The sequence below is a fragment of the Pseudophryne corroboree genome, chromosome 2, assembly GCF_028390025.1.
Source record: "Pseudophryne corroboree isolate aPseCor3 chromosome 2, aPseCor3.hap2, whole genome shotgun sequence".
Classification (NCBI taxonomy): Eukaryota; Metazoa; Chordata; class Amphibia; order Anura; family Myobatrachidae; genus Pseudophryne; species Pseudophryne corroboree.
Window position 1 is genome coordinate 464,384,062 of NC_086445.1, and position 26,152 is coordinate 464,410,213.

Sequence of the window (26,152 nt, forward strand, 5' to 3'; positions counted from 1 at the left end):
TCTATGGATGTCATGGACACCCACGAGTGGGAATAGCACCTGTTAGCCGGGATTCTGGCGTCGGTATCCTGGCCACCAGGATCCTGACTGCCGGCAATGTGACCACATCCCCATGGTAACACTCAGACTTTACAACTGCAGCAATTTAACAACACATGAGAAGCAAGCATATACAGTACATCAAAATACATCCAAATGTTTATCCAAATCAATGTCACTACCTTTGTGATAACAACTTTTTGTTGTGATCTCCAAAACCGGATCAGCCTCTCAATGAGATATAGGGCCATAGGGGCTACCACCCACTTCCATGTCTAAATGAGGAAACAAGAAAAATCAAATTACCATGGTCATTTCACTAATATAATACATTGTTATACTGAAGTGTTTGAAAGTCTTATATACTTGTATTCAATGTGTGTAATAAAGGTTCTGAAACTTGGTAATTATCATATAGATCAATGCTTTTAAAGTTTGTAAAAACTGTATATAATTACTATGTAGTTCCAGGTGTGGATTATTAGATCATACTCTAATAATGTCTACAGTCAATAGGTCTTCCACTAATGGAAGACATGTAGGTCGACAGGGTCAAAAGGTTGAAATGTTAATAGTCGACACACAAAAAAGGTAGACACAGTTTTGTTTTGTTTTTGGGGTGTTTTGTTACTTTTCTGCCACAAATAATGTGTACCACATTCGCTCGCCATGCTTCAGGCAAGGTGCCTCGCTCCGCTTCTGCTGCGCTTGGCACAGGTTACTATTCTGAATCGTAGTCCACGTGGATGGTAAAGTATGAAAGAGTTGAAAAAATAAAAAATACTTGTGTCTACCTTATGTGAGTCGACCATTGTCATGTCGACCTTTTGAACTGTCTTCCTTTTACATGTTGACCTTTTGACCCTGTCAACCTAATGCATGTCTACCATTAGTGGTAGACCTATTGACTGTAGACCTTTTTAGTGTAGATCTATAGTCCGGATACCATACCGTGGATTAATAATATACTTCACAATTGGTAGACCCTCTGTTTTTATGTTTGTAAAAAAAATAGGGAAATATGAGTTTCCAAGTTATAATTGTGTATATGGTATGTAGTCATGTCAACATTTATAATGCTGACACCACAATGTCAACAATTCTGATGTTGACATTTTTGAAACATGCCGTTATTTGCAGAATGTCAAGATGTTTACAATGATGACATGTGAAATGTGACATTCTGCCCAAACTGGCAGTGGGGTATAAGGGTTAGGTTACTGGAGGGGAGGTTAGGTTTAGGCACTGGGGTGGGGGGGCTCTTAGGGTTAGGGTTAATCATACTTGCTGCCAGAAGTATTGCCTGATCTGCTGGAAGCATCACATAATCATCCTGACACCGCTGGAGCCACCGAACCTGGTGGACCAGGTAAGTCACCACTAGACCACCAGGAACATGTTTTGTCGACATCCGTATCGCGTTAACATTCCATCAGTGTTAACATGTTGAATGTCAACGTGGTCAATGTTGATATGCCAAGCATGTCAACATTACGCCCATTATGACGTTTTCATGTTGACACTATGAATGCCATGCTGAAAGAGCCTTCTTCCATCTGAGTGAATGCATGACATAAACGGGTGTTAACCATCAACACGGATGGTTATCGCCGGTCAGGGGTGTTTTAGCAGCTGTATCAGGGGTCCACATACTTGCTAGCTGGAAACACCCCACCCTAGTACTAAGTGTTGCTATTTTCTACAGAAATGTTGCATGTGTGCCAAGCGATGCTGTCCAAGATTGTCTAGAGTTTTTCATTGGCCACGGCGGTGTCGTATGCTGGATCTTTCTGATGCTATACTCTTCAGTTGTTGCAAATGAAAATCCAAATTTCATGTTAATTTTGGAAATAGAATGACCGTTCTCTCTGGTATCTACTACTAAGCCTTTTGCAAAGTCACTTAAATCATGAAACGCTGCCATCTTCACTACAAATTATATGACAATGGATTGCAGAGATATCTGCCTATATTATACTTTAAGAAAGTATGATTCAATGCGAGGATGTGGTGGCATGTACTGGGAATGGAAGAGGCTGTCTCAGTTCCTTGGCACATGAGTGTGTATCTATCTAACAATCTACCCTGGCAAGTATGCATATTTAGTGCCAGGCTTTTTCGGTTTATAATAAATATATCTACCTATATCCAGTGTGTGTGTGTATGTGTATGTATATATATATATATATATATATACACACACACACACACACACACACACTATATATGTTGAATACATATACGATTTACCGGCGGACGGGATGCCAACTGTCCATATCCCAACAGCGGCATCCCGCCTCGCTGCATTTGCCACAGGATCTATTTCCACTTTATACCTGTTTATTGATGTCTGTTTTTGTCTTTGGTGAACAAATCCATTTATTTTAATAATGTAATAAAAGTAATTTTTTTATCTAAAACCATAATTTTCATACAAGAGTGCCCCCCAAAAACCATGAGATCTCTTTTCTCCCCACTTTATGGGTGTCAGTATCCTGACTGATGGGATCCCAACAGGCGCCAAAATTGATGGATCCCATATACACATATTCATATCACAAGCTTAAATTATATAATCAAAATATGAACAAAAACTCCATGCTTGTATAGGACATTGGCACACAACTGGGTAAAACCAAGCATGGCATATATTGTTGTACAGTGTGAAGTACAGCGTATTTATTTACACATTTTCTATAATCTGTGCAGAATTAATTATCTAGATGCAGCAGAAGAAATATATTATACCATTGGTGGATTTCCTGCAAACACTGGAATTGGACATGGAGGTGGACCCCATTCAGTAATGTTATGTATACAGTTTTCGGGGATATGGTCTTCTAGACTTTTTTCAGTCTGTCCTCGTACTATGCGCCTAAAAATACAAAGATGCCTTTAGTTGTATAACTAAAACTTGTACAAAAAAAATTATTTATAGTAGCAAAGATAATAGTTTTATATGGCAACTGATTTACTGGTAGAGTAAGTGTCCGGTACCTGCCAATGCGCTCCAACCATTTGACCAATGTGTCATATTTTTTCTTTAATATTGGAGAAGGTAGCAGTAGCAATAGTTTCCATAAAAACAAGTAAATGATGCCTTTGTGGACTTCATCAGATTGGAAATGTACTTTGAAAATGTAAGTTCTAGCATACTGTATATCAACCTGGAGTGGTCTGTGGATATTAGCATGTAGTGTGGCGCTACAGTATCTGTGTTTGCTGGTGGTAGCAGCAGATACAGTATGTTACAATAAAATGCTTTTCTGGTAAAAAAAAAAAAGGCCATGTATCTTTGCTACTTCATATCAAGAGGATCCTAGAGTTCACTTTGTCTCACAATGGTTGCAAACTTCATCAATAGCCTCTAATTTGAGGAATCCTTAATTATGAAAAATTATATACAGTATATAACAGCATGTTCAAACCATTGGCGTTTCTATAATGGGTGCAGTGTGTGCGGTACACGTGGGCCCCTGAGTCCCGGGGGGCCCCACACCGCACCCATTTCTCCTATACTTTCGGGAGTCTATCGCTCCGTGTGTGGGCCCCCTCCTCTCCCGTAGCTGTCGCGCCGCTGCTAGCGCACTGACCACTAGAGACTCTGGCACAGTGCCAGAGTCTACAGCGCACGGAGCGCTAGCAGCAGCGCAACGGCTATGGGAGAGGAGGGGGCCCACACACACGGAGTCTGCACACGGGTCCCCTGCTCTCTAGAGACTCCCCTGGTTCAAACACCAACACAAATCTTAAATAAAATAAAAAAAAACCTTGTAGTCTCCTCCAATCACAAATAAAAGGTTCTATTTATCATGCTGTCATAACCTTCTATTCTGTGTGGGAAAAGGGGTTATCAATTATGGACCTGATTCTGCTACTGGTTCTATTGCATGCTAGGGGCTGGCCAGCACAGGGCAAATCCGCCCAGCATGCACAGTGTCTTACTTATCAATAAGGTTTCCACAGAAAAATCATTGATTTTGCTTGTGGACCCTTTTTCTCATACAGCATAGTTTCCCCACAATGTGATTTAGGGGTATATTTACTAAAGCTTCTAAAAATAAAAAGTGGTCGTGTTGCCATAACAACCAATAAGATCCTAGCTCTCATTTCTCTATTGCATCCTAGAAAATTATATAATCTCATTGGTTGCTTAAAGCAACACTACCACTTTTCATTTTGACCTTTCATTTTGTTAAACTTATTAAATCTTCCCCCGATGTTAATTTATCAAACTGTGACAAGCTCTACTTAACACAATTTTTTGATAAAACAATGTCATCATAAACATATAAGTGATAACCTAGGAGTCAATGTAATGGGGTGTATAAGAAGACGTGTAATAGAAGGCCTAACATCGACAAGATACAGAAGTGTTTAGCCAGAGCATTGTCTTCCAGAGAAGACATAGTAGAACAATGCAGGGGGTCAAGATTTTCTTGTGAACAATAGTAAATTTCCAGGATTACTTAAGGGGCGTACTCACGGAGCGATCACTGCTTAAAATCTAAGCAATCTGGCTAGATTGCTTAGATTTTAAGCACGATTGCTCCGTGTGTAGCCCCTACAGCGATAGCGATGCGCAGCCACGCGCATCGCTATTGCTGCTGCTAGATTGGCCTGCCGTGCCGATGTTGATCATGTCCCCTCTTAATCTCCTCTTTTCCAGTGTAAACATGCCTAGTCTTGCAAGCCTTTCCTCGTATTCCAGCGTCTCCATACCCTTAATTAGTTTGGTTGCCCGCCTCTGAACCTTTTCTAGCTCCAGGATATCCTTTTTGTAGTATGGTGCCCAGAATTGTACACAGTATTCAATCACTGCTCCCCTTCAATCAACAGGAAAGACACCACGTGTACCTCCAACACATATATGTGCTTACATGAAGCTTACTTGTAAGCCAACTTGGTAAAAGCGCATAAAGGTATCTTTTCCCTTTAATCTCCTCTGGTGTTTATGGATTACACTGCATAAGTACGTATCCAAATGCCAAATGCTTAAAATATTGACATTTATTTCACAGATAAAAAAATATTAAAATATAAAAAGATACAGGCACATTTCCATCTTTTTCTCATCAGCTTCAAACGGTCATATTATAACCATTCCCTGGAGAGTGGAATCCCGGGATAATCTCACCCTCCTGATGGTTCTAAACCAAAAATGTGCTGGCAAGGCTGATGTACTCTGTCCTGTTTGTCATCATTTCCGACGCATTTCAACGCTCCTCCATATATGTGTTGGTGGTACATGTGGTGTCTTTCCTGTTGATTGAAGGGGAGCAACGATTGGTGGAAGAAAACCTCTTGGAAACGGGTCCACAATTTATTCCCTGCTCTGTACACCAAGTGGTTATACTTTTGGACATTTGTGATCAGAAATACTACACTATACTATTTTTTATTGTTGTGCTTATTTTTTATATGTCTGGAGCGATATGATGATCGACGGATTGTGGATTTGTAGCACACCAAGAATAACAGGGTGCTAAGTATATCTGTGTTGTAACGTCTCTAAGCGCAAATACATATGGTCGTTTTTTAAGTATTGTATAGGGAAGCACTGTTTAATAAGACATAAACACATATATAAAATTTACTTTCAAATAAAATGTTCACAAACAGGTATTAAAAACAAATAGCAGCACATTTAAATGAACAGGTTTTCCAGTAGAAAAGGAATACGATCATTAGGTCAACACCACTTAGGTCAACAGTCATTAAGTCGACCACTATTGGTAGACATGCATTAGGTCAGCAGGGTCACTAGGTTAACATGGTCATTAGGTCGACAGTTCAAAAGGTTGACATGAGTTTTTCAATTTTTTTTACATTTTTGGACTTTCATACTTTACGATACACATGGACTACGACTAGGAATAGTAACCTGTGTCGAGTGCAGCGGTAGCAGAGTGAGGCACCTTGTCCGAAGCATGGCGAGCCATGCAAGGGGACACGGTGCACTAATTGGGGTTCACTTTACGAAGAAAAAGACACCAAAAAAAGTTTAAAAACTCTTGTCGACCTAATGACCATGTCGCCCTAGTGACCCTGTTGACCTAATGCATGTCGATCAATAGTGGTCAACCTAAGTTGTGTCGACCCAACGACCCATAACCGTAGAAGAGGTGCAATGGATAGTTACCAAATTCTATAGAACTGTGGCCAAACAGGTCTAAACAAGCACGTGGGTTTTTCATGCAGGGAATCCCGGAAATCCCTTATCCACACCACTCTGGAGCAGAGATGTATCTTTCTCATGTGATATCAGGGACTGAGCTGGGTTTCCTCAGCTCATTCACTGATATCACACAAGAAATATACATCTTCCGTCCAGCGTGGCGTGGATAAGGGACTTCCGGGATTCCCTGCATGAAAAACCCACGTGCTGGGGAGTCAATTAGCCTGAGGTAAATTACTGCAGTTAATTGAATTCCCTATTTAGTGTACTTTCCACGCTGACACACACACATAAATATGAATATACAACATTGCACACAGCAGTAGTAGAGATAGGATCTACAAATTAATACCAACCCTGCTCCATGGATGACAAGGCCAATAAAGAAGATGACAAAAAGATGATGTGTGTACCAAAAAACTTCAAAGTATGATCTACGAATGGTTTTCATAGATGAAGTGATTATTAGGATTAATGCCAGTGTTATCACTACACCAGTGAGCCCAGCAAGAAAAGTGAATGCCACGTTTATTCCTCCTATTGGATTCTGTAAGATCAAACACAGGACAGTTATAAGGAGAACATTCTCTACCTTAAACAATGTATATGCATATTCTAGTACTGTTTTTCTTATTGTGTTGTTCTACCAAAAATCTCTGATCATTAACAAATACTTCAATATATACACACCAAACATAGAAATACTCAGGGCTGTTTCTAGCCAATTTGGTTCCCAGTGCGCGATTTAAAAATGCACACCCCCCCCCCTATTGACATAAAAAATGTGCCCCCCCATATATATAAAAAAATACAAATTTGGGAGCATCAAAGGCGCGTGCGCTGCCGTCAAGGGGTCGTGACCTTGGTAAAAGGGGATTGGTCTTTCTAAAAATGGGCGTGGTCTCGCCTGAAAAGACTGCCATACACCCCAGTTTTTGACCCTGCGTCAACAGATCACGGCATGCGATCCAAAGGATTGCAAATTAGCAGAGCTGGTTCTCCAAGTTCTCTCTGTAATCTCTACCAGTATTCTGGTGGCTTCAGCATCTGCCACCAGCCCAGTGGTTGCAGAATCTGATGTCAGTCCAGTAGTTCCAGCATCTGTCACCAGTCTGGTGGTTCCAGCCTCTGTTGCCAGTCCAGTGGTTACAGCTTCTACCACCAGCTGTTACGATCTGGGGAGTGTCTCTGGACAGAGTGTTGATTGGAATGATCTGGGGAATGTATCTGGATGGAGTGTTACGCAAGCCCAGCAATCCTCAAGTCTCCTGTGTTCTAAAGTTTCACCTTTAGCAGCCGCCTTTCCTAGATGGATTAGGTCCACCTGGTACTCAGATGCCCCCAGGTCTTAATGTGGACAAAGAAACTATTGGAGGCTGGGCAAGTGCAAAGAAATATGCTGGAGTAGAACCCACCTGACACGGAGTGGTTTAAGGCTGGACAGACTGGCACACACTAGACAAGGACAAGACCAAGAATACCAAAAGACAAGAACAAGACAAGAGAATAATGAATTAATAACAAGGTATGGTAATAAGGCAAAGGTATTAATGAGACATCTGGGTATTGAGAGACACAGAAGGAGTGATGCACTAATGGAAATAGCAACGGGGAAGTAGTCAGGAGAGAAGGCAATAACAGACTAACAGACTGGGTGATCTAATTAAAGAGACAGGCAAGAAACATAAAAATCAAATGGTACATAAATGGCAGAGAATGCTCTGGACTCACAGAGGCTGCTACTGGCAACAAGAGAAATGCATGACAATAGAATACAGACAGGGAAAGCAGAACAGACATACAGTACAAACATCACAGAATGCTCCAGGCCAGTGGATGTCACCCCTGGCAACCGCAGTACCAACACAAAGGAGCAGAGAAGACTGAGACAAGGAATTGTTCAGAGAACAGACTATTAGGACTGTGACAATGTACACAGATAAACAGGCCAGAACGAGACTGTAGTGGAATAGGACTGTGGTAATAGAGACACAGATGATGATATGTGTAAAGCAGCTGTATGCAAATGAAATGATACAAGATAATAACGGAAAGACCAAAATACAGACAAACCAAAGAACAAGTACAGTGTGGAGAAATCCCCACTGCAGATAAAGCCACAGACAGGACTGGGTCTGGCAAGGACACTTTAGCACAGGATATCACAAGACAAGACCATCAAACAGAGAGCCAAAGGCTTACATGGCAAACAGGATCTATGACCAGCAGGGAATAATGGGCAGAATGGGAATATAAAAGGGAGTACTAACCAATGACTATGTTCAGTACAGACAAGCCCCCTTTAATTACTAACTCAGTGTAACTGTGCTGCTGCACATCCACCAGGCTCCTGACTTTAACAAGAAACCACATGCTAGAGTAAGGTAATGAAGCACTCCTAAACAGGTGTGCTGCAACACACAGAAGCCAGTCCCCAAGTTGCTAGGAGACAGTCAGATCAGCAAGCAGGAATGAGCTGCTGCTGCAACTCATAACACCAGCCCAGTGGTTTTAGTGTCTGCTGTTAGTCTGGCGCTTCCTGTTTCTAGTGTCGTCTTCCAGTTCTGAGCTTTTGGTTCAAGCTCAATTTTCTGCTATCTTTAATGCTAAACTGATGTCCATGTTTTCTTTGAATGGAATTCAGATGTATTAATTGGTTCTGAGGGTCCAGTCGTATCCTCCAGCCTAGGGGTAATTTAGCCTCGACCACTTAGTATGCCTGAGAAGACAGTTTGTGCTGATCTTTTTGAGTTTGAGACGCTACTGACCATGATTTCAGTGTTGCCACATATGTCAAATCCGTGATTCCTTCCAAGTGTGTCTAATCAGGGCTTCCGAGTATGCCCGTTCTGGGCTTCCTTTCTGGTGTGCTTGATCTAAGCATTCTTCTGAGTGTGGCCAATCTAAGCTGACTGTCGATTATTGGCAAATCTGGGCAATATGGCAAGTCAAGTGGCAAATCTCGGCCTTCTGGCAATTTGTGTGGCCAATTTCAGTCATCTGCCCAGTCTGGGCCTTCTTTGAAGCGTGTTTAGTCCAATTCTGATGGCACTGTGGCAGGCTCCAATTCAGAGGGCCCTGATAATGCCTCTACAGTGAAGGTGCAAGACGATGGCTCCGAGCTGAAGTTAGTTGTGTTGATGTACAAGCTCAACTTCCTAGTGTTGAGGCTGCTATCCAGTCTGTTTTGTTTTCCTAGAGTTCAATTCTGCCAATGGGGGTCATTCCGAGTTGTTCGCTCGGTATTTTTTTTCGCATCGCAGCGATTTTCCGCTTAGTGCGCATGCGCAATGTCCGCAGTGCGACTGCGCCAAGTAAATTTGCTATGCAGTTAGGAATTTTACTCACGGCTTTTTCATCGTTCTGGTGATCGTAGTGTGATTGACAGGAAGTGGGTGTTACTGGGCGGAAACTGGCCGTTTTATGGGTGTGTGCGGAAAAACGCTACCGTTTCTGGGAAAAACGCAGGAGTGGCTGGAGAAACGGAGGAGTGTCTGGGCGAACGCTGGGTGTGTTTGTGACGTCAAACCAGGAACGACAAGCACTGAACTGATCGCAGATGCCGAGTAAGTCTGGAGCTACTCAGAAACTGCTAAGAGAGGTGTAATCGCAATATTGCGAATACGTCGTTCGCAATTTTAAGAAGCTAAGATTCACTCCCAGTAGGCGGCGGCTTAGCGTGAGTAAATCTGCTAAAAGCAGCTTGCGAGCGAACAACTCGGAATGAGGGCCAATGTCTCCAGACAGAGCTAATAAGTGAATTGGGTTGGATTAATGATATAATGTGTGGATGTGGATGAGGGTAAAATAGGTAGAAAGTAAGTCGGCCTGGGCCTGGTTTGGAGCCCTAGTATTGAGAACACACACAATTGGCTCTGTCCATTAGTACTGGGGCCTGGTAGCTTTCATAACAGCCCTGTGTGGATGTGTTTGTGTTCATTTACTTCTTACATTGAAAATGTGTCTTTCACATTTATTTAATATGTGGTCTTGTAGATATGGCACTTCATTATTATATTATATGGAAATCAGGTAGTGCAACTTAAGCATTTACCACTAATACCCCTTTCGACATGCATTTTTCAAAAAATTTTCAATTTTTTTTTACTTTTTCATACTTTACAATCCACGCGGACTACAAGTGGGAATGGTAACCTGTGCCACGGTGCACTAATTGGGGTTCCCCGTCACTTTACGAAGAAAACGACACAAAAAAAAGCAAAAAAACTCATGTCGACCTTTTGATCTGTCGGCCTAGTACATGTCGACCTAATGACCCTGTCGACCTCGTGCATGTCGACCAATAGTGGTCAACCTAATGACTGTCGACCCACACCCATTAAGACAGAGAGCAACAGAGAGCATTAACAATTAGAGCTATTAAGAATTAGGGGTGAGGCAGAGATTGCTAGGCAGCTTTTTGCACACCTCCCAACTTATTAAAAATACAAAGAGAGACCTTCGCGCGCCCCCGAAAAGGGTGTGTGGCCTATATGAAAAGGGCATGGCCTCGCGGCAGAGCCTTGATCGTGAACCACGCCCCCTTGTATCATCACTGAATGGGGCATGCCCAGCGTTCTCTGAGCTGCTGGCATGCCCCCTCTCCCTCTGTCACCTGTAAATAGATGCATGCGCACAGCGTCTATTCACCGCTGTATTGCTAAGCAGAGCAGCAGTGAGAGAAGCCTCCCAACTGTCCCCTTTCCTCCACCGCAAGACACTGCGGCCCGCAGGTGGGACAGCAGGACAGTCCCAAAAGACGGGACTGTCCCACGAAAATCAAGACAGTTGGGAGGTATGTTAAAGATGCAATTGTGTATAAAAACATAGCTCTGTCCGCCATGATTCCTGCAATGCTCTGAGCTGTACCCACCCTCTCCTTTTGTCCCCTTTTGACACCTCATCTTTCTGAGCCAAAAAATGTTCATTTAAAATGAAATCCATGGTGTTTTAATTGCTGACCCGGGTTGAGTTAAAAGGAGCCAACCCTGCAATAACATGGGTTGAAAGTGTAGTGTGAAAGGGCAGGGGTGTATCTAGGGGTCTGAGCGCCCCTGGCAAAGTAAAGGACTGGCGCCCCACACCCACCCATATTTGAAATATCGAAGACGCATGTGCCAAAAAGGGGGCGTGGACACTCAATAATACTCAAATACGAATTACACCACTCAGTAGCATTCCTTACTAACATAACACAGCACAGTAATGCCCATTGTTGTCCTTAAGTGTAGTGTACCACATCATATACCCCTTATACACATTATGCACCACAATAGTAGGACCCCTTATATCATCTAGTACTGGTGCCCCATACACATTATGCCGTACTGCATGAACCAAAATTCACATTATGCAACACGGAATGAGCCAAAATTCACATTATGCAACATGGAATGAGCCAAAATTCCCATTATGCAACACAGACTAAGCCAAAATTCACATTACCCCACAGTATGAGCCAAAATTCACATTACCCCACACAGAATGAGCCAAAATTCACATTACCCCACACAGAATGAGCCAAAATTCACAATACCCTACACAGTATGAGCCAAAATTCACATTTCCGCACACAGTATGAGCCAAAATTCACATTACCCCACCCACATTACCCCACACAGTATGAGCCAAAATTCACAGTACCCCACGCAGTATGAGCCAAAATTCACATTACACCACACAGTATGAGCCAAAATTCACATTACCCCACACAGTATGAGCCAAAATTCACATTACCCCACACAGTATGATCCAAAATTCACATTACCCCACACAGTATGATCCAAAATTCACATTACCCCACACAGTATGAGCCAAAATTCAGGGACAGTGACAGCAGGGACATAGGGACAGGGAGAGTAACAGCAGGGATAGTGACAGAGAGCCAGCAGGGACAGTGACAGAGAGAGTGACAGCAGGGACAGGGAGAGTGACAGCAGAGACAGGGAGAGTGACAGCAGGGACAGAGAGAGTGACAGCAGGGACAGAGAGAGTGACAGCAGTGACAGAGAGAGTGACAGCAGTGACAGGGACAGAAAGAGTGAGTACCTGAGCAGCTGATGGGGCTGTGGTCAGCGGCGGTGCAGAGGCTGAAGTCAGCGGTGGTGAGGAGGAGGCCCTGGGCAGTGGTGGTGACCAGGAGAAAGCCCCGGGTGGTGTAGCGGAAGATGACATGGGCAGCGGCGGAGGACATGGGCAGCAGTGGTGAAGAGGAGGAAGCCCGGGGGCAGCGGCTCTGTGGAGATGGTCTTCGGTCCCTATGACCACGGCATCACCATTTGAAATATATATATATATATGTATATGTATATATATATATATATATACACAACTCAGCAGGTGCCAGCTCTCCCATAAGCTCCTAATAACACACCGGGTGCCCGCATGTGAAGGTTTCAATAGATAGGCAGGTGTGTGCGGCACTCACGGCGACTTTCAATAAGCAGACTTTAGACAGCAAGAAGTTAGCAACGTTTCAATGCTTTAAGCATTGAAACGTTGCTAACTTCTTGCTGTCTAACGTCTGCTTATTGAAAGTCGCCGTGAGTGCCGCACACACCTGCCTATCTATATATATATATATATATATATATATACATACACACATACCTTTTTATGTGTTTAAATTCAATAATCATACAAAAACAACCCTTTTTTTGCACTATTAAAGAGGACAAATACATGCTGCCTGGATTGATATTGATTAAAATGTTTTGTACGCAAAGAGGAGCCATTATATTTTGTCAGTATAGAAAGTTGTAAATGTTAACACATCTGTTTAGTCGGGTAGTGGGGGTATGGCGCCACAGGTATGTGTGAGCAGATAAATATTAAAACAATATATATGTTATTTATAGACACTCCTTTAAAAATGTAAGGTGTCTGCTATCCCCTAAGTAATCAGCAGTGATAAGCTGCCTTTAAAATGTGAGAAAAAGAGGGGGAAATAGGGGTACCAGCGACTTACAGTGTCTATCAATTAAAATAACTATGAAGAATATGGCAGGATACGGTTTTAGAAAAAGGGTAACAATATATTTATTTATACAATTTATAACATAATGATGGGATAAAAAAGTAGGTAAAAGTTGTTTTTTTTTTTATATGCATCTGTTTAGTCTCTGGTAAATGTGTGCTAGGGTGATAAGGATAGCTCCATTCAACAAGTGATGTATTGCTGGCAGTTCTCTGTATGGGAGCATTACATGCTGACTTTATTATACTCAATCTGTATGTTTCGTGGCAACTCTGGAACAATGTGCATGTTCAGTTTAATTGTAAAGGCACAACTTTGTAGAATATAATTATACCCCGAGCACTCCCCCCCTCCCCTCCCCCGTTAGTTTCTCACCCGCACTGACGCCCTGGACCATAGCAGGAAGCCGCAGCATCGGCAGTCACTGTAATTGGCGCCGGGGTCCGACACCGCACTACAATCAAGAAACTACACCTTACCAGCAGCCCTTTCTGCAGTGACCTTCCGGCAGCAAGGGCTGCTGGGAGCTGTAGTTTCTTGATTGTAGCGCGGTGTCGGACCCCGGCGCCAATTACAGTGACTGCCACTGCTGCGGCTTCCTGCTATGGTCTTCAGTGCGGCCAGCCTGCCAGGTGTCAGTTCGGGGAGATGAACTACCAGGGAGTGGGGGGAGACACACCTTGGGGGGCCGGAGTGGACAGTTGCTGACATTAATATTAAATCTACCTACTGGCCGCGGGTGGCACCGCTGGGCGGCGCCCCTCCTTGGCTGGCGCCCCTGGCGAGTGCCATCCTGGCCAATAGGTAGATACGCCCCTGTGAAAGGGTCTGACCCATGTCAGACCCGGATTTAAAATACCGGTCGGACCCTGGGTTGCGTTGTGAAAGGGGTATTACACTGTCAAACCACAACTGTACATTATCTTAAAGTGTAAGTACATACACTTGTACACATGAGGCTTAATTCAGAATGCTCACAAATCTATATCACGGATACATCTTGCTATTTTGCGCACTGCTTCACAGCCAAATGTGTCATAGTCCTGTAGATGGACTTGCAGGCTATTAAGAACTGAGCATATTCAGAGATCTGCCTGACTTCTTGCACCACTGAGAAGGCTGGTGGATATTGATATTGGCTATTTCCACAAGGGGATGGATCGTCGGGCGGTTTGGATAGATGCATGCAACTCTGAAAACAGGTGAATATATGCATATATTTCTTGGACATCTGCAGCCTACTCGTGTGTAACGCTGAATCAGGCTCGTGATGTACACATGGGGCAAATATTACTGGTTTTCCACTGGATCCATCTTAAAAACATATCTAACTTGTGTGTGGGAACATTTTTCTGCGTACTTCTTTTTCTAGGTATGTTTGAAGGGAAAATGTGTCCAACTCTACAGCCCTGAATATGCAGAAAGTACTGTTTACATGTCAGGTACTCTGGGGGTCATTCCGACCCGTTCGCACGCAGCGGTTTGTGGCTGCGGTGCAAACGGGTCTGGAATGTGCCTGCGCGGTGGCTGCACTGCGCATGCGCGACGTTGCCCGGCGACAGGGGTCACCGGGTTACGTCCAGGACAACGAAGAAAGCGGTTGCAGAGCCGACCACAAGAAGATTGACAGAAAGAAGGCGTACCTGGGCGTAACCAAAGCGTTGCCAGCCGTTCTCGGGGAGTGGATAAGAAAACGCAGGCGTGTCTAGGAGAACGGAGGGCGAATGTCTGACGTCAAAGCCGGCCCCAGCATCGCTGAGATCGTCGCACAGGGTAAGTATGTCCAGGGCTGGTCTTGTTTTGCTTGAAATTTTTTTAGCTTAGTAGGGCTGCACAAGCGATCGCAGCCCTACTAAGCTAAAATACACTCCCCCATAGGCGTGTACTAGTTGATCGCAGCAGCAGCAAAACGTTTATGGCTGCGATCAACTCGGAATGACCACCACAATGCTATGTCTCATTTTTTGTGGCATCATTATTGTTCTGTTAATGTTACTGGTAACTTAATATTTAAACATTAATTTAAGTAATTCAACAATCATATCTTTTAAATCATCTAGTAAAAGAGAAATATGTTACTTACTGGTACTCTTGATCGAACAAAGTTGAGATATTGCTCATTTTCTTTGTTCCCAATGTCAGTGAGAATACCTTTAATTGTACCATTTTCCTCCACTCGGGCATCCACCAATCTTTCCACATTAAACAAATGTGCCACAGTGTGAATAGCTGGTATAGTATACAACATGTAAAAAAAATAGTTAAAAAAAATGCAAACATGAAAACATAAACATGAGAACAATTTTGAATGAGAGATTTTATAGATAGATAGATAGATAGATAGATAGATAGTAATGGTGTTTGGACCGGCACTTCTTTTTGGCGCTGTTATAGTGCTCCGGTGCCTCCAGGAGAAATGCTAGTATAAACAAATCAATGAAGTCCGCGGCACTCGGAGACTTACAGATTAGAAAACAAGTGTATTTAAAACTCACATGGCATGTGAGTTTTAAATACACTTGTTTTCTAATCTGTAAGTCTCTGAGTGCCGCGGACTTCATTGATTTGTTTATATATATATATATATATATATATATATATACAGTAAAAGATTTATCGATGGGCCCCTGGTAACTTAACTCCTGTAGTTTCTATTTATTGGATCATATATGTCACCACTTTCTTCTGTCTTTCATGTCTGATGCTCCTTTGTAACGTGCTTTGTGGTCTGTTCATGTCTTGTGTACATTACTGTCAACCACTGCAGACTACATTTGTTTATGTTATGTTCTGAGCAATTTTGTTTTAGATGCATCAGGCGATCTTTAGACACTAGTGGCCCTTATCACTGTGTAATACGGGGAAGCTTAGTGTGTCTAAAAGTTTCTGCACAGTAGGACTGAATATATTTTTTATTTTACAGTAGTGCAATTTAGGTATTCTTGCTCAAGATCAGACTGGCCCAGTGGTGCAAATAAAAAAAATCTTAGTGGTACTGTATGCGCGTGCGCTGAAAAATGGGTGTGGCCACATGGGGCAAGGCCAATGACAATCCTGATAATCACGTGATACTCTCACGTGATCAATAAGTTCCTCCTCATTGGTCGCTATTTTGACTAGGGATCACATGACCGGATTTAATACAAATAATCAAATAAAAATATTGATTTTTTTCTCGTCTCTAGCTTCGTTTTCATTAATCATCCATTCAGAATGGCTTTTTAATATAAATAACAAGAGCCAGATCCATTTTAGAATTGTTTTAATAATTTGTTTAGTATAGCAATTAGGTACCAGCTGTCTCCAATGATAATATCACTTCCCCTATAAAAGGGTCACCAGTCTCAATACCACACTACCTTTGACAAAGCTGCCTGGAGCAGCGAAATGCATTAGGTTGAGACCTGTGTGGACATTTGCTGACCAGCACCACTACTGCACCACCATCTACAGTCAGGACCCTGCATCTTTTTTGCCTCCGTGAACCAGGACTCCATATTGGCATTGCCATTGCCTACCACGCTTACAGGAGAACCCACCTATTGGAACACGGAGTTTTCCAGTGAACTGTGAACCAGGACCCCAACAATTGTTGCCGTTGCCATACGAACTTACACCTATGGGAGCCTCTTTAAACGGAACACAGACTTGGTAATCACATCCAATTGGATGAACTATTATATACCTGGTCCGTATTCATGACTGTATATGTGCTGGTTTTAAATATGCCGATTGGTGCTTTGCATATTAGTTGGTGTCAGTACTAATTAGGTCTCAAAGTCCACCTAAACTCAATAGTGAGATATAGAATACATGTAAATTTATTTCAGATTGTATGTTTTTATTTGTTTAAGCTATTTTAACAATTATCGTTAAATACACATTTATTTAGATCATACTGTGTCAATGAGCGCTGTATACCTTTTTCCTCCTCTTGTTTTTGAAAGGGTCTGACTACCCCTTATTTATTTAGCTGCTAGGAAAAGCACACTCATAACAGCGCCTGTATATATACTTGATATATATATATTTCCATCTTCTGTCTTTCATGTCTGATGCTCCTTTGTAACGTGCTTTGTGGTCTGTTCATGTCTTGTGTACATTACTGTCAACCACTGCAGACTACATTTGTTTATGTTATGTTCTGAGCAATTTTGTTTTAGATGCATCAGGCGATCTTTAGACACTAGTGGCCCTTATCACTGTGTAATACGGGGAAGCTTAGTGTGTCTAAAAGTTTCTGCACAGTAGGACTGAATATATTTTTTCTTTTACAGTAGTGCAATTTAGGTATTCTTGCTCAAGATCAGACTGGCCCAGTGGTGCAAGTAAAAAAAATCTTAGTGGTACTGTATGCGCGTGCGCTGAAAAATGGGTGTGGCCACATGGCAATGGGCGCGAATACACATATGGGGGGCCAGATACACATATGACCCCAGTAGTGCCAGATACACATATGCCCAACAGTTCCAGATACACATATGCCCCTAGTGCCAGATAGACATATGCCCCACAGTGCCAGATACACATATGCTCCCAGTGCCAAATATACATATGCCCCACAGTGCCAGATACACATATGCCCCTTGTGCCAGATACACATATGCCCCACAGTGCCAGATATACATATGCCCCGCAGTGCCAGATACACATATGCCCCCAGTGCCAGATATACAGTACATATGCCCCCAGTGCCAGATATACAGTACATATGCCCCGCAGTGCCAGATACACATATGCCCCCAGTGCCAGATATACAGTACATATGCCCCACAGTGCCAGATATACATATGCCCCACAGTGCCAGATATACCCACAGTGCCAGATATACATATGTCCCACAGTGCCAGATATGCCCCACAGTGCCAATTATACATATGCCCCACAGTGCCAGTTATACATATGCCCCACAGTGGCAGTTATACATATGCCGCCAGTGCCAGATATACATATGCCCCATAGTGCCAGTTATACATATGTCCCACAGTGCCAGATATACATATGCCCCAAAGTGCCAGATATGCCTCACAGTGCTAGATATACATATTCCCCACAGTGCCAGATATGCCCCACAGTGCCAGATATGCCCCACAGTGCCAGTTAAACATATGCCCCACAGTGCCAGATATGCCCCATAGTGCCAGAAATCACAGTCAACATACTGACCCCCCCTCCCCTCACTGCTCACCCGCTGCTGCTGTGTCACCTAAGGAGAGGAGAGTGCAGCGCACCACGATCCCTCAGTTGCGCTCAGTCAGACTGTGGTCTCCGGTGGTGGCGTGTATCTTCTCATTGAGGCACTGGTTTGTTAGCCAATCAGAGCTCGTGGACTGGCAGCCAATCAAGAGCCATGGCTGCCGGTCCACGAGCTCTGATTGGCTAACCAACCGGCGCCTCAATGAGAAGATACACGCCACCGCCGGAGACCACAGTCTGACTGAGCACTGAGGGACTGCACGCGCGCTGTGCTCTCCTCTCCTTCCCTGACACAGCAGCGGGCTGCAAACTTGGCTGACGGCCCGGCGGTACTGTGTACCGGCTAGAAATTTCTTACCGGTATGCTGTACCGCCCCGTACCGCCATACTTGCAGCACTGGACTGGCCCAAAGGAGTACAGGGGAATTCTGGGATGTGCCCCACTGGCTAAGAGACTACCACATTCTCTAGGGGTCATGTTTCAGACTGCACTAAAATTCTACAGTGATACTCTAATAGATAGTTATCAAGTGGAGCAGGACCTTGGTTGAACATGGGTGATTGTCAGGAGGGCAAAATGTGACTCATACAGACGGGGCGATTTTTTTCATCTTTTCTAAGCAATCTGTCTAGATCGCTTAGAAATTAAGCACAAATGGCTCCCTATGTATGTATACCCCATAGCCATGGCAATGCGCGGTCCCACGCGTCGCAATCGCAGTCTCAGACCTTGTGTGTATGCAGTCAAAATCTAGTCAGACCACTTAACAAGTGAGTTCAAATCGCTCTGTGTGTATGTGTATAGAATGAGTGATAGCGATTGCGATCTACATCTACCGACTATTTAAAATAACCTTTTATTTTGCTTAGCACAAATCGCTTAGCACACATCGCTTAGCAGACCTCGCTACGTGTGTATGGGTGATCTAGACACCGGGAAGTTCAAGGGAAATCGCCTACCATAAATCACTTAGCACAAATCGCTAGCACAATCTCAACGTGTGTATGCCCCTTTAGTTTTAATAGAAGTGAACCAATCAAAGTGGGTGGTTCCCTCCTCTTTTGGGCTGTGGGCTAGCATAATGAACACAGTTCCTGCCCAGCGATTGGAATGACAATGAATATTTGTTTTTTACAATAGCATGAATTTCACCGTTTCTATACCTAATGTAGTTCTCATTGACATTTACACACCGGACAATCAGCACCAGGGTCCCCTACCACATGAACAGTGCGTTAATGTAATATGTAAACCAGATCACAACCATGTGCTGTAAAGCGCAAAGAAATATGCTAGCACTATACAAGTAACTGTTAATAAATGATTATACTCGTGTTGCATTCCCAAAGTAACGGTGTATTCACTGTAGAGCATTGCTGTTATCAATCTGATACATTATACATTTAAAAAAAGTCCCAGACCACACTCTAATGGTTGACCAAGCCTATGTGGGGGCTGGCCAGACCCCTTAATAATGAGCCCCTACCACTGCATTCTCCTGGTGGGCCTTTCATGTCCCAGTCCGACACTGTAATTGCTACTGCCTGGGATGAATATTTAGTTCTATTAAGACAATAGTATCCAATTAGCAGCTGTCATTTACTGCAGCAAATTGACTCACCCGAGGCCATACTATTAGCCACAAAGCCGGCATTTTTGGGGTGATTTAGCTTCTTTTGCCTCAGGCAGGCAAAACCAAATCCCCGATAAGTAACCATTTTTTCTGCGATCACTGCTGCAAAAATACATAGGTCTGCGGCTTTTGCGGCTCCTATGCACTTCTTTGCGAAAACAGGTAGTTGGTTGCACACAAAAAAAAACGGCCTATGGTGGTCATTCCGAGTTGTTCGCTCGCCAGCTGCTTTTAGCAGCATTGCAAACGCTAGGCCGCCGCCCTCTGGGAGTGTATCTTAGCTTAGCAGAATAGCGAACGAAAGATTAGCAGAACTGCTAATAAATAATTCCTTGCAGTTTCTGAGTAGCTCCAGACCTACTCCTAGATTGCAATCACCTCAGTCCGTTTAGTTCCTGGTTTGACGTCACAAACACGCCCTGAGTTTGGCCAGCCACTCCCTGCGTTTTTTAGCACACTCCCTGAAAACGGCCAGTTTCCGCCCAGAAACACCCACTTCCTGTCAATCACACTACGATCACTCGAGCGATGAAAAAACGTTGTTCGAGCTTGTGCAAATCTACAAAGTTTTGTGTTAAATTACTGTACGCATGCACGCTGCATCCCATGCGCATGCACATTTTCCACCTAATCGCTCCGTTGCGAAAAACAGCAACGAGCGAACAACTCGGAATGACCACCTATAATTGGATAGCAAGATAATGCAGGCGAAAACTGCAATAAAAGCCCATTTTCTTCATACGGACAATTACCATTGATAATAGGATAACCCCCAAAGACATGCTGAGAACTTGAACAAGGTGTCTATTTAGTACGTGGCATTGTACCCTGTGTAAGTACTACGGTAAATGTTTAGGTAAGGTTTAAAATTCAGCTATAATTAGGCTTACAATTCTGAATAAGCATTAGAATGAGATTGCAATATTAAGTATAAGTTACAGCTGCCATAATTTATTTCATTTTTATTCCACTTGTGTAATAGATATCATTATTTTTGCATCTTCTAAAACGTACATTTTTTTTTTTACAAAAATGGGCACTTATTTGACTAGTGGAGCATGGTTCTGGTAGCAACCAGAACTGGCTCAAAGATGCCAGGACTGGTTATGCTTTTGGGGGAACTGCACTTTTTTTTTCCCAACTTTTTTTTTTACTATTTAAACACTTTTACAGATGGAAGCATCTGTGCATGCTTCTGTCAAACTTGCGAGCTGTAAACTCGCATCCCATTGCATTGGTCGAATTGTATGTTTGCACTGGCAAAACATCTGGATGCGAGTTTTGGGATTGCAGGAAACATACGATTTTGCATGTTCCCGCACCCCATTAAATTTGCGAGATGGTCAAAATGTGTGAGTTTAGCGCTAAACTCACACTTTTGACCAAATCGCATCCCATTACATTTACCCCTTGGTGCGGGAATATAATGATTTGGAAAGTCATTTACATATATTTTTGTTTATCGATAAAATGTTATTTGCAGTTGACTAACCTGTATGTAAAGCGATCATCCATGCCACCATTTTGTGAAAAGTGAGGTTCCTATCCAGCTGTCTTCTGATGCTTCTCCCACAACACTGAATAAATGATGGTAGAAACATAATATGAAGCTCCCATTCAGTCAGGGTACTTTCTTGTCATATAAACACTAGCAAGGCTCCAAAACTGAATAAGTCATTATAAGGTAAGTTACAGATTTATATATCATTCAGATTAAACTCTGTCTATAATGACTTACTATATTTATTTGAAATGCTGCAATTTTGTTGTTTAAATCCTAAGCAGTAAAAAAACACCTAATATTCTAAAGAAGAGTTGCCCAAACTCCACCATTACAGTCAGGGCCGGCAACAGAAATCTTGGGGCCCGGTACAGTGATATCTCTGGGGCCCCCTCAGAATAAATAAAATAAATATATACATATATATAAAAGCGCAATTGAATTGACAGCGCTATATAAGAAACTGTTCATAAATAAATATATAGTATATATGCATATAAATATATTTATACACATATATAAATATGTGTACAGTATCACTCCTGCCTCTCACACACCCTACAGTCTGTCTCATCCCAATGACTCCGTCCATACTGTATTCCCATCTCCCCCACCCCATCCCAAAGCCCTGTATTCCCTCACCAAGGCTGGCGCCACCATTAGGCAGCTTTAGGCAGCTGCCTATGGGCGGCAACACTTAAAGGGCGGCGCTGAGTTCAACAACTAAAAAAAAATGAGGGAAGTGACCTTGTAAAAGATCTGCTCTCTCTATCCGGTCCACAAACCGTACAAGGAGGCCACGGAGCTGCTGGAGCCCGAGGAGGAGGCAAGCTGCAGGACCTTCACCCGGGGCAGAGAGGGTTTCCATGCAGCCAGTAGTGAGCCGCTTCCTCCCACATACTGACTGCCATGTGGGACTGTTATCCCGGCAGTCTGCCCTTGCCACCGTTGCTGAGGTCACGCAAGTGGGCCTCTACGTGATTGTCACACTACAGAAGTGTGAGGCACAGTCCCAGCATCAGATGTCACTGTATATACCTGTAACATTTGTTTGTCATCCTGTTGATGGACTGTAATGTGAATTTTTAATACACGTAATTCCTGTTTAAAAATCCTCTGAGTGCCATCCATGTATTTGTGTGTATATATATATATATTCCTTTGGTAACCGCTCCCGTTGTCATGACGGCGACGGGACACAGTGGAGACGTGCATATTTATGACGTCATCCACAAGGGTCCGGCTGCCCGAACGGACGTGTGCTGCCGTGCAGGTGTTGATGCTTGCAGTAATTATGGGTCTTTAAAAGGGTGGTAAGTCACTGATTTATGCATGTTCACCTTTTCTCCTGTTCGTTATACATCCTGATGACGGTGGTCTCCACCGAAACGTTGATGTAAATTTTCTCTATTGGAATACAAATTTTCTATTGCAAAATCCTATGAGTGCCGTCCCTCTGTTTGGAACTATTGATTCATGGTCATCCCATGATAGGACTGGATCACCAAGGTATTTCATTTTGTTTTTTGAGTGCCGATACACATGGTTTTTATCTGTTGGACTTTGTCCATTCATTATATGGCACCATGGAAATAGTTTATGAAGGGTGATTTATCAGCCGTGAGCATTGTGTGTCCCATCATTTTCCACTGGAGGACTGTATTGGTCGTTTTCATTGTGGGTGTTACTTTTTTGCTTAAAAATGACATCTGAAATTGCACAACCCTCTGCGCTACCTTTAGGTGAAGTGCTTAGTTACACCACTGACCAAATTGACAAGATTCTGTTTTTAGGGGATCCTCAATATACAAGTCAAGTTGACTCCTGTGAAGAATTATTTCAAACCCTATTTAGAATGAAGAAACGGGAAATTGATTATACTCTGCATGGCTTAACATTATCTGATTACTATAGGGACAAGTTTATCCCACGAGGTTTTAGAGTCAGAAACACCCCCACTATTGGCCGGCACAGTCCAGAGTTTTGCCGCAAGTGGGTGGCAATTTTAAATAAGTGCTCCTTCGACCTTATGATACTAGTGGTCGAGGAGGCATCTAAGGAATTGATTTCTGTTAAGTCCAAAATTACAGAGTTTGAGAGAGCCAACCTCAATACGTTACAAACGGATTCTTCACACGATTGGCTTACACAGTTACGGAACCAGTGTGATAAATATCGACAGGACCTCATCAAATTTAAAAAGGTCAAACGTCTGAAGGTGGTACAGGACTATGAAGACAACCGTGTATACCGGTGGGTCAATGGGGAATCCCCTAGATACCCGAGACAGTTCAACAGAGGCCAACGATCACAACGGTCAGTGAGACAACCACGTGATGTCACGACTTCACAGAGTGACAGTGATTTTGCCATCTCGGAGGGAGAGGAAGTGGGGAGTGCCCAAGCTCACCCTTTGGGGGCACGTTCACGCACAATAAACCAAAGAACAAACGGGCCCGCACAAGAAGAGGTGGTCAAAAAAAGAGGGGTAGGAGGGCCCCCATGGAAGAGGAACAAGTAATCTTCAACTTGTCCAGCAGGGTGCTGACTGCAGACGAACAGTCAGTCCTCAATAAGGGACTGGCTTTTGTTCCCACAAACAAACACTCCCCCTTTGAGTGGAGTTGGGATCTGCATAAATTCAGCAGAAGGATGAGACTCTGTGAACATTTTGCCAACTCGGCACCTACGGACACAAATACTACATTGGAACCTGCCGATAAATTTTGCAGGCAGAAGAATAAATCCTCATTCGATCCACCTGTGACAAATTCTTCTATCAAATGCTTCACAAGACTGCTTGATGATTCTATTCAGAAATTCAATTCTGAAAACAAAACAGTACGTTACAATCTCACGGCTGGGGAGAGGACGGCACTCACAAACTTGGGACGGTGTGAGGACATCGTCATTCGCCCCGCAGACAAGGGCGGGGCTATAGTCATTATGAACACACATGACTATCGCAGTGAAATGTTACAACAACTGAATGATCAACAAGTGTACAGAAAGCTGCCACGTGACCCTACTATGGTCTTTAAGAAAGAATTGGATCAAGTTCTCCTCTCCGCTAAACAGAATCAAGTCATATCAGAAAAAGTCTTCAAAGCTCTATCCCAGAACTTTCCGATCACTCCGATCTTATATTCAATTCCAAAGATCCATAAAAATCCCATTTCTCCACCCGGACGTCCTATTGTATCAGCCAGAAACTCTTTGTATCAACCTATATCTCAATATTTGGACACCCTGTTACAGCCATGCATTATACATGAGAAGACCTACCTTAAAGATACAACTGCATTTCTTGCTGCGTTGGGCGAATTCACCAAGGGCCTATTTGATTTATTGATGTGCACACTTGATGTGCATAGTCTATATACTTCAATTCCGCATGAGGAAGGTCTCGCAGCAGCAGCACATTTCTTGGGAGGGAACCAGTATTATAAGGGACCTGACTTAGAGTTCATATTACAATTGCTTTCTCTAGTATTGCATCGTAATTATTTTTTGTTTAACTCACAGTATTATGTTCAAACAGCCGGGTGTGCAATGGGATCGAATGTCTCACCGACCTATGCCAACATCTTTATGTTTATTCAAGAAAATAATTTGTTTTTTAGTCAGTCAGAATTCATGCAGTACACCAAATTGTTTTTACGTTATATTGATGATTTGATTGTGTTTTGGTCAGGCCCACAGGAGGTTTTTTGTTCTTTCATCGATAGCATTAATGACACCCAGGGGCCTATCAAATTTACATATAGAACAAGTTATCAAGATATTGAATTTCTTGATGTTAAACTGACCAATCAGGGTGGACAGTTGGTGACGTCAGTATATACAAAACCTACTGACCGCAACACCCTGCTTAGATTTTCAAGTCATCATCCATCAGCATTAAAAGCAGGGTTGCCGTATTCGCAAATGTTACGTGTGGCTAGGATCAACAATGATAGAGCCATGTTAGAACGTCAACTTGATGACATGGTCTCCAAATTCCTTTGTCGAGGATACCCGGAGAGATTATTGTTAAAACAGAAACTTAAGGTACTTAATCTCCCCCGGGAAACACTGTTCATCCCTAGCAACCGCAAAACACATCAGTCTAACAAAATCATGTGGCCTTCAATGTTCACTACGAGTAGCAATGTTACAGCTCAAGCTACTAAAGCATTGTGGCCTATTATCAGTACTGATATGGAGCTTAATGCTTTGAAAAATAAAACCCCCATGGCCTGTTATCGCCGTGGGCGAAATATTCGTGACATGGTTGTGCATACTGATATTTCAAAATTTAAAAATGAGACCACCAGAATGCTCTCTAGACGTAAGGCAGGATGTTACAGATGTATTAATTGTGCCACCTGTAATCATCTTGATATTGGCAGTTCATTCAGACACCCACATAGTGGTAAATATATTCCAATAAAACATGTGGTTACATGCACTACCACTTTTGTCATCTACATCATCCGTTGCCCTTGTGGGTACTACTATGTGGGAAAAACCATTCGCCAATTTAAAGAACGGGCCAATCAGCATCGCTCTGCCATACGAGCAGCATTAATTTCTGGAAAAAGCGAACAGCCGGTAGCTCAGCATTTTGCTGATAGGAAACATAGTCT

General features: G+C 43.0%; 1 protein-coding gene across 3 annotated transcripts in view; it reads right to left on the reverse strand.

Moving 5' to 3' along the window:
- LOC135028586 (cytochrome b-245 heavy chain) overlaps positions 1 to 26,152 on the reverse strand; it is a 270,381-nt gene that overhangs the window by 37,357 nt on the left and 206,872 nt on the right. For all 3 annotated transcript variants that reach the window (XM_063953788.1, XM_063953789.1, XM_063953787.1), the window contains 5 exons: positions 21,516 to 21,600; positions 15,277 to 15,422; positions 6,574 to 6,764; positions 2,788 to 2,914; positions 222 to 314 (listed from right to left, as the gene is read on the reverse strand). In XM_063953788.1, coding sequence (XP_063809858.1) covers positions 222 to 314; positions 2,788 to 2,914; positions 6,574 to 6,764; positions 15,277 to 15,422; positions 21,516 to 21,600 — 642 coding nt within the window. The remainder of the gene's footprint in view (positions 1 to 221; positions 315 to 2,787; positions 2,915 to 6,573; positions 6,765 to 15,276; positions 15,423 to 21,515; positions 21,601 to 26,152) is intronic.